Genomic DNA, 9,145 nt, shown 5'->3' with positions numbered 1-9,145 from the left:
CGTGAACAATGACTCATTGACTTACTGACATGATCATTGGCATGAATATTTACTTGTGAGAGATGTACTAAGGAGTTTTAGTGACTGACTAGCTTTAGAAACATATCTATTGTATATTGCAGTTTGTACAAATTGTTCTGAGTAATGCACTTATTTTGCACATGTTAGGGATGCTGTGAAAATGCACCAAAGCGACTGAGAAAAAAACTGTAATAACTTTAGCATCAGTCAGTGTAAAAGTATTACTCTAACCCTAACATGGCCAGTTTAATGTAAGTTAAGATGATTAACTGCCCTGTTCTATCAATGTGGTGCGTGTACTGATATTTCTAGGCAACATTACCATTACTTATAGCAACTATTAATGTTTTTATGATATCTCCATGTACTGTATGTATACTGTGTGTAGCAGGTACATACTGTGTGTAGCAGGTACATACTGTGTGTAGCAGGTACATACTGTGTGTGGCAGGTACATACTGTGTGTGGCAGGTACATACTGTGTGTGGCAGGTACATACTGTGTGTGCAGGTGCATACTGTGTGTAGCAGGTACATACTGTATGTGGCAGGTACATACTGTGTGTGGCAGGTACATACTGTGTGTGGCAGGTACATACTGTGCGTGGCAGGTACATACTGTGTGTGGCAGGTACATACTGTGTGTAGGTACAGGTACATACTGTGTGTAGCAGGTAAATACTATGTGCAATAAGGCAACGTGACAGACATCTGATCAAGTTGTCAATACACCACGTTATCAGTAGTTCATAGTGGCGTAATACACACACAGCTGCATGTTATCTGTGTCTGTTTGTGTATGCACTGTACTTGTGAGCATAAGTGCGTGTGTTTTATGTATGTACTTGTGACTGTACATGTTTGTGTTTGTGTGTACTTGTGTGTGTGTGTGTGTGTGTGTGTTGTGTATGTACTTGTGACTATAAGTGTGTGTTTGTGTATGTACTTGTGACTACGTGTGTGTGTGTTTGTGTATGTACTTGTGCATGCACTGTACGTGTGTGTTTTTACAATTTATTCATTAATCATTGTGGAATGACAGTCCCTTTAAAATGGAAGCCTAATGTCGGGCAGTATAACACAAAATGTGCACTAGCATGAACAGTAACTCTCACGTCTCTTGTTTGTGTGTCACTCAGACCTGAAAGTTATCCTTCTTGGCAGCAGAAACTCTGGGAAGAGCGAAGTAGGCAATGTGCTGCTGGACAGGGAGGAGTTTGTCATCAAGGAGCGGACTACGTGTTCTAGGAGGGTGGGAGAGGTGGCAGGTGGGTGGGTTACTGTGGTGGACACACCTGGCTGGTGTTGTGACTTCAAGGTGCAGGACACGCCTCAGCTGGTGAAAAGGGAGATAGTGCGCAGTGTCTCTCTGTCCACCCCAGGACCCCATATTTTCCTTATCGTCATTAAGACACACTCAGTGTTCTGTGAGAAGCGCCGCAGGGCTGTAGAGGAGCACCTGGCTCTTCCTCAGTGAGAGAGTGTGGAGTCACTGTATGGTCGTCTTCATCTGCAGTGACTGGCCTGGACACATGCACATGGAGCAGCAAGTCAAGAGAGGAGGCATGGCCCCCTGTGGCTGGTGGAGAAATGCAGTCATAGGTATCACTGCCTGAACTTGAAGAGTGGACCAGGTGGAAATCAGGTCACAGAGCTGTTCAGGAAGATGCAGAGACTGGTGACAGAAAATAGTGACAGCTGTTTTAAAATGGAGGGACTGCTTTTACAAGAGGTGGAGGAAAAGAAGAGGATAGTGGAGCAAAGGGCTCAGCAGAGATTGATGAAGATGCAGAAACAGAGATCTCTGCTCAATGGTGAGTTATCACTGAGATGGTTCTTAGTACACAATGCTTTGCCATATTGCCAACAGTAGATTTTAGAATATTTCTTGAATTCAAAAATGAAGGATTCTAGCTTTATTACCTCAAATGTGGACAACTACAAATACCTAGGTGTCTGGCTAGACTGTAAACTCTCCTTCCAGATTCATATTATACATCTCCAATTCAAAATTGATCTAGAATCGGCTTCCTATTTCGCAACCAAGCCTCCTTCCAAACATACCCTCGTAAAATTGACTATCCTACCGATCCTCGACTTCAGCGATGTCATTTACAAAATAGCCTCCAACACTCTGCTCAGCAAACTGGATGCAGTCTATCACAGTGCCATCCATTTTGTCACCAAAGCCCCATATACCACCCACCACTGCGACATGTATGCTCTCGTTGGCTGGCCCTTGCTACATATTCGTCGCCAGACCCATTGGCTCCAGGTCATCTATAAGTCTATGCTAGCTTATCTCAGCTCACTGGTCACCATAACAACACCCACCCGTAGCACGCGCTCCAGCCGGTATATCTCACTGGTCATCCCCAAAGCAAACACCAACTTTGGCCACCTTTCCTTCCAGTTCTCTGCTACCAATGACTGGAACGAATTGCAAAATCGCTGAAGTTGGAGACTTATATCTCCCTCACTAACTTTAAGCATCAGCTATCTGAGCAGCTAACCGATCGCTGCAGGTGCACACAGCCCATCTGTAAATATCCCATCCAATCTACCTGCCTCATCCCCATATTGTTTTTATTTACTTTGTTGCTCTTTTGCACACCAGTATTTCTACTTGTACATCCTCATCTGCACATCTATCATTCCCTTGTTAATTTTCTAAATTGTAATTACTTCGCTACTATGGCCTATTTATTGCCTTACCTCCTTACGCCATTTGCACACACTGTATATAGACTTTTTCTGTTGTGTTATTGACTCTACTTTTGTTTATTCCATGTTGTTTGTGTCGCACTGCTTTGCTTTATCTTGGCCAGGTCGCAGTTGTAAATGGGAACTTGTTCTCAACTGGCCTACCTGGTTAAATAAAAATAAAAAAATATTTCTATTTCTGCTACATTTCATTGTGTGCTCCTACATTTTCCAACTTAGGCGCACATGTGCTCCTTGTCAAAAATGACAACGTAAGCACTATCTATTATGATGTTGCATTGTTTTCTTCTTTTCTACCAGGGGAGTCATGTCATCTCTCCGAAATCAGAGTCGTGCTGCTTGGAGCTCGGGGCTCAGGGAAGAGTTCAGCAGGAAACACCATCCTGGGTCAAGGAGGAAGCTTTGAGGTCAGAAGGAGAACAGTGCAATGGATGGTGGGAGCAGGTGATGTTGCCGGGAGACAAGTCACTGTGGTGGACACTCCAGGCTGGTGGATGAATTACTTCTCTCAGGATAGTCCTGTTTTTGACAGACACTAGACACTATCTCCTGTATCTCTTTGCTCCCCTGGTCCACATGCCCTCCTGCTGATGGTGCGTGTGGACCGGTCCTTCACAGGGACCAACAGGAGAGCTGTGCAGGAGCACCTAGAGCTCATCACAGACGCAGTCTGGGCTCACATCATCGTCCTGTTCAACTTTGGGGACTGGCTGGGAGACACAACCATCGAGCAGCACATTGAGAGTGAGGGGGAGGCCCTCCAGTGGCTTGTGGAGAAGTGTGGCAACAGGTATCATGTCCTCAACAATAGAAGCAACTCAGGATTTCAGGTTACGGAACTGATGAGAAAGATTGAGGAACTGATGTCATTCAACAGCAGTAGTTACTGTAAGATTGAGGGTGGGATTCTGCAGGAGAAGAGGAGGGAAGAACAGAAAAGAGCAGGGGAGAGACTGACGAGGAGGCAGAAACAAAGAGAGACTGCCAGATCTCTATTAGGTGAGTTAAATCAATCTCTCTCAAATGCACTTTAGGTGTCTGATTCTATTCATATTGGTGTGAAATGTTTAGGATGAACATTTTGCAATTGTTCATAGTGCTTTAAATCTGACAATGTGAATGAAACACTTTGTATTCATACATTTTATGTCCAAAGCAGACATGTTATACATGACAGTATTCTTATTTGTTTGTGACAGGGGAGCTCTACTGTCCCTCAGAGCTGAGAATAATGCTGCTGAGTGGCCGCAACACAGGCAGGAGCTCTGCTGGAAACACCATCCTGGGCAGAGAGCACTTTAAAGTAGGGTGCCATGCTACTGACTGTGTGGAAGGACAAGGAAAGGTCAGGGGTGAGACTGTGACAGTTTTAGACCCACCAGGCTGGCTGTCAGTGGGTCCTGGCTCCCTGATGTCTCCCTCAGCCTCTGGGGTAACTGTGGTCCTGGTGGTTGTGAATGTGAGCTCCTCCTTCAGCCACACTGTCTGGAGAACAGCAGAAAAACACCTGGAGGCACTCGGAGAGAAAGTATGGAATATAACCATGGTCCTATTCCCTTTGGGGACTGGCTGGGGGACATGACCATGGAGCAGTGCATTGAGAGTGAGGGAGAGCCGCCCCAGAGGCTTGTCGAGAAGTGTGGCAACAGATATCATGTGTTGGACAGTAAGAACCAGGGGACTGGTGCACAGGTCACTGAGCTGCTACAGAAGATAGAGGAGATGCTGGTGGAGGAGAGGTTGGAGGTTCTACAGAGAAGATAATAGGTTGGGAAGAGTCTCACAGTGATGCAGGAGCCAGAGATGGATGGAGTGATGGGAGAGGGCAGAGAGGGCCTTGTAGCAAACCACACAGATGCTCCCTTTCATGATGGTAAGCAAGACTGATGCACATTAGATAGAACTTACAGTGCATCATTTCATGATGTATTTACTATTTATTCTGACAGAGCTCTCTTGTGTTGCAGCGTGTGAGGTGGCTAGTTCAGAGGACCTTCTAACCCCCAGATGACTTAGGAGCCCCAGACTTTGGTGTACAGGAGTTGGCACTACCAGAAGCCAGTGGAGGATGGTGGACTGAAGCAAATCACTCCATCCTGGATGTGGAGGGGTTTCTGTCCAGCATGGCCAGTGTGCTTCAGGGAATCAGGAGGGGCTGATGTGGAACATGGGGGCAGACAGATGCTAGTGGTGACCCTCCCAGACTGTCTCCACACTGGACCTACTCAGAGCCATCATCTGAGATGGAATGGACAGAATGGTAGAAACCGGTCACCCTGTTCTCTCCAGGACACCAAGCTCTCCTCCTGGTCCAGCAACCCAAAGAACCAGAAAAATGCTGGTGAAGAACCAGACATAGTGGATATACAGTCCCTTGGACACCCCAGGCTGAGGGACAGGACCCTCAAGGAGATTGCCAGAACAGGAGGCATGCAGTCCTTGATTGTCCAATGGGGGAACAGTAATTTGGAGGAGCTTGAATCCTTCATTGACTCCTATTTTCAAATGGTGTGGAAGAAAACCATGGGGTCTTTCATAGTAGAGGAGGAGGACTGTCTCACCAGCAACAGCCCAGAGCTGAATGATGTTGGGGAGGATCTTGTAAATAATGGTAACCAGGGGGTGCTGTCATCCATTGACAAGAAGCTGTCTAAGCTGGACCTCCTGGAAGGCATGCAGAGAGACTTGCTGGACCTCAGACAGAGTCTGGATCGCAGCTGTGACATCATACAGGAACTCAGTGACAAAAGTAAAGCAACACAGAAGCCTGCTGTTCCCTCTGATGCAGGGGAGGCAGAAGTGGAGGAAAGTTGCTAGAGGAGAGATGTTCAACAATAACATAAATGATATAAATGAAGTTATAGATTGTTTGTTTTATCTAAATATGCCCTAACATCATTGTTCAGGTAACAACTAATTAACAGTATTGATTTATTGATGGAGTTAATGCTAATGGTGAGGCAGTATATTAACTTCATGATGTCATGTGTTTTCCACAAGGGGGAGCCCTCTGACAAGCAATTGTGGGGGTTGGTCTCCTGCATAGATTACTGTATCTATTCACTACATGAAATATTTCACTCCATTATTATGCAAGATTACCAGTCATTTTAAATCAGTTATTGTAGATAATTTCCTAGATGATTATTTTATTTATCTTATGAGGCTTGTATAAAGACATATCAGGGTCCAGATGACAGCACGTGTCATGCCATAAAAGTAACATATTATATATCATGAAACATATCATAGAGGCGAGTCTTTTTTGTGTTTGCTCATGAGACTTGTTTGAGTTAACGTAAAAGAATTGACAGCAACAAAGACTGAGAGCCGTGACCCTCTTAGGTGGTGGGTAAGCTGAGGATGAAAACTGTCTGACTGTGCTGTGGTGACTGTCTGCAGGTGCTGCAGCCCCAGCCTCAGCCCACTGGCTGATGACTCATCTCTCTACAGCAGAAGCAGAACATGTACAGTAGAACTGGGCTGATTCACAACTGGAAGGGAAACTGTAATGTTACTGTAGGTCTTCACATTGGGTAGCTACTGTTCATAAATAAGGGCATGGAGTTTTTCCTCTTCAGGTTAGAAAACACTTCAGGTGCTATTCATAATTGCTCTCCATCTTGCAACATCCTGAGATGTGTGAGAGGGAGAGAGAAAGAGAGTGAGAGAGAAAGGGGAGGAATAGGGAGAGAGAGAGAGATGCAGAAACAGAGCATGTCCTAAATTATCTTCAATCTCCAGTTAATGAAAAACAGGAAGTTGGTTCAGGCAGACCAGACATTGTGTTAGCTTAGAATACCATAAAGCTGGAAGGCTACATTTCTAAACCCTTTCAGAATTTGTCCAAGAGCCAGAGAGATGAGTCACACAGACATACAGCGGCTAATAGATTTCTGGCTGGGTAAGTAAACACTTTGCAAAGCCTGGTGCAGTCAAGGTCAATCTCTATCTACCTTTAAAGCCAACATGTAAGAACCTCAAAGTAAAGTGTTTTTATAGGGCAATTTTTATTGAAATCCAGAAATGGCAAGATGTTTTTGCCAAGCTATTATTTTTTTGACCCTCTATTTTTTGTTGACCCTCTGAACGAGGTTACAACATTGACAGATTGATGAAAAATAGATGTTTTATTGTCTCATACACCAGATAGGCAGTACTGTAAAAAATATTACTCAGACATTGTAGAATGGGTGAAACTTAGGCCAAAACCAGCCAGACAATTGTACTTTCCTCTCAATACTGTTTTTGTCAACCTCTAGTTTAACTCTCTACATCCAATATTCACCTTGTCAATAGCAACACTGGGCTATTTTAGAGTAAAGAAATCCCACAGCCATAAAGTGAGGCTCTTGGGGCATAAATGCACTTGTTTACTTTCTGACACATAGCCTCGGCATCCAGTCTCTTCCCTGGCCTGGTGTGTTTTTCCCTACTCAGACTAGAAGTTCCATTCTGGGAGCATGCATTATGCAGCGATCCCCAGACTGCTTGGAGAGAGTGAGGAGGGTCCCACCTGGTGTGTTCAGAGTGCATCTCCCCACCGCCCACCTTACTGGCCAATGGGAGAGAGGGTTGTGATTGCCATCCCAGCATTGCCTGGACTGGAGAGAAAGGAGACTAAGTACAAAATGGTAAACAGAGAGGATATGGGATGTTTTAATATGTTGTAAAACAACAGATGTAAACTCCACTCTTAGGAAAAAAAGGGTTCCAAAGAGTTCTTCGGCTGTCCCCAAAGGAGAACCCTTTTGGGTTCCATATAGAACCCTTCTGTGGAAAGGTTCTCCTATGGGGACAGCCGGAGAACCCTTTAGGTTCCAGATAGCACCTTTTCTAAGAGTGTACAAGGGAGGAGGAAGGAAAGAGATGAGCAGATTTGGTGTTTGCAAGACTTCCTCCACGGTGAGCCAAAGAGGTGACTTGTTTGCAATCATGACCTCTTTATCTCTCTCAGTCTCTCTCTGCATCTCACTGCATTATTCCTCATGAATATCAATCCCTTTATCCACTCCTCCCTCTCTTTCTCACTCTCTTGCTTTATCATCCATCCTCTTTTAGCCTCCAACAGCCTAACACAGCAGGCATAGAAAGACGTCTGAGTGGAGTTCCCACTTCCATGTTCAGGGGGAACAGAAGTTATTGTTAGTGTGTGTTCTGGTGACGCAGCATAGGATAGTCCTCCAGTCACTAGTCTTCTTCTCTCTATGCCCCCCCAATCTTACAGCTCCGGTTGTGAGTCTCAACCCTCCCCACTCATTAAAAAAGATTTGCTGCTGGCCCGAGCTGGAGAGAAATGGATCTCTCAGCGTGATGGCGGTGCAGTGGCCGTTTGGCCCAGGAGACAGTCCTGAGCCCACATTCATCTCCATTAGTAGGACAGCCCCCACACACACATACGGGATCACGTTTCACCGCCTGCTATTTTTTCCAGGTGGAGAGAGGATGGGAAAAGGAGGTAGGGAGAGAAGCAGGCATGGAGAGGGAGGGAGAGAGAGGGATGATTTAGACTTCGTAAAAAATATAATCAGCCATCCTTCCCTTCCCCTCTCCACGCTACAATGTCATGACCCCCCAAGGGGGTCGATGTCTGTCTGAGGTGGTACACTGTAGATCAGGGGGAGGGCATGAACTTCTATACCCTCATAAAGAGTGTATCTTGATTATGTATAGAGCCATATGCTTTCTGGTTTCATATGAATAAAAAACAAGCTGTTATTAAAAAGCTGCTGGACACAGCTGTCATAATGTTTATCTACTTTGTGTTGGCGATGAATCAGGTTGTGTGTTGGCGATGAATCAGCTGTGATTGGTTTGGCACCTGGCCTGAAACAGAGACTGCTTGGCTTCCCCAAGAATGCAAAGGTAACTGAACTAAATGACTATTGCCCAGCAGCACTCACTTCTGTCATAATGAAATGCTTTGAGAGACTAGTCAAGGATCATAACACTTCCACCTTACCTGTCTCCCATGATCCACTGCAATTTGCTTACCCACCCCAATAGGTCCACAGATGATGCAATCGCCATCACACTGCACACTGCCCTATCCCATCTGGACAAGGGGAATACCTGTGTAAGAATGCTGTTCATTGCCTATAGCTCAGCATTCAACACCATAGTACCCTCCAAGCTCATCATTAGGCTTGAGCGTTCTCAGCCCCCTCCAGTACTCCCTGTTCACCCATGACTGCGTGGCCATGCACGCCTCCAACTCAATCATCAAGTTTGCAGACGACACAACAGTAGTAGGCTTGATTACCAACAACGAGACAGCCTAAAGGGAGGAAGTGAGGACACTCAACGTCAACAAAACAAAGGAGATGATCTGAGAACTTCAGGAAACAGCAGAGGGAGCATGCCCCTATCCACATCGAAGGGACAGCAGTGGAGAAGATGGA

At 45.4% G+C, this 9,145-nt stretch overlaps 2 protein-coding genes across 2 annotated transcripts; both read left to right on the top strand.

Moving 5' to 3' along the window:
• The first annotated feature begins 1,596 nt into the window (after nucleotides 1-1,596).
• On the top strand, nucleotides 1,597-3,283 carry LOC112236352 (GTPase IMAP family member 8-like). The gene is made up of 2 exons (XM_042327906.1): nucleotides 1,597-1,834; nucleotides 3,045-3,283. Exons 1-2 carry the CDS (start codon nucleotides 1,687-1,689, stop codon nucleotides 3,281-3,283), a joined length of 387 nt encoding a protein of 128 aa, XP_042183840.1. The 5' UTR covers nucleotides 1,597-1,686.
• Nucleotides 3,284-3,334: 51 nt separating this feature from the next.
• Nucleotides 3,335-4,326, top strand: LOC121847295 (GTPase IMAP family member 8-like). Its single transcript, XM_042327905.1, has 2 exons — nucleotides 3,335-3,743; nucleotides 3,944-4,326. The coding sequence occupies exons 1-2, from the start codon at nucleotides 3,335-3,337 to the stop codon at nucleotides 4,324-4,326; spliced, it is 792 nt and encodes a 263-aa protein (XP_042183839.1).
• Nucleotides 4,327-9,145: the final 4,819 nt, after the last annotated feature.

The sequence above is a fragment of the Oncorhynchus tshawytscha genome, linkage group LG09 (assembly GCF_018296145.1).
Source record: "Oncorhynchus tshawytscha isolate Ot180627B linkage group LG09, Otsh_v2.0, whole genome shotgun sequence".
In the NCBI taxonomy this organism is placed as follows: Eukaryota; Metazoa; Chordata; class Actinopteri; order Salmoniformes; family Salmonidae; genus Oncorhynchus; species Oncorhynchus tshawytscha.
The sequence above is the reverse complement of the archived record's forward strand: the minus strand, read 5'-3'. Positions and strand labels throughout refer to the sequence as shown.

Excerpts from the sequence above, each read along its gene's own strand:
- LOC112236352 (XM_042327906.1), top strand. The coding sequence starts at position 1,687 with ATGCAGAGACTGGTGACAGAAAATAGTGACAGCTGTTTTAAAATGGAG. Across the intron at positions 1,835-3,044 it reads ACAGAGATCTCTGCTCAATG|GGGAGTCATGTCATCTCTCC; the intron begins GTGAGTTATCAC and ends CTTTTCTACCAG.
- LOC121847295 (XM_042327905.1), top strand. The coding sequence starts at position 3,335 with ATGGTGCGTGTGGACCGGTCCTTCACAGGGACCAACAGGAGAGCTGTG. Across the intron at positions 3,744-3,943 it reads GACTGCCAGATCTCTATTAG|GGGAGCTCTACTGTCCCTCA; the intron begins GTGAGTTAAATC and ends TGTTTGTGACAG.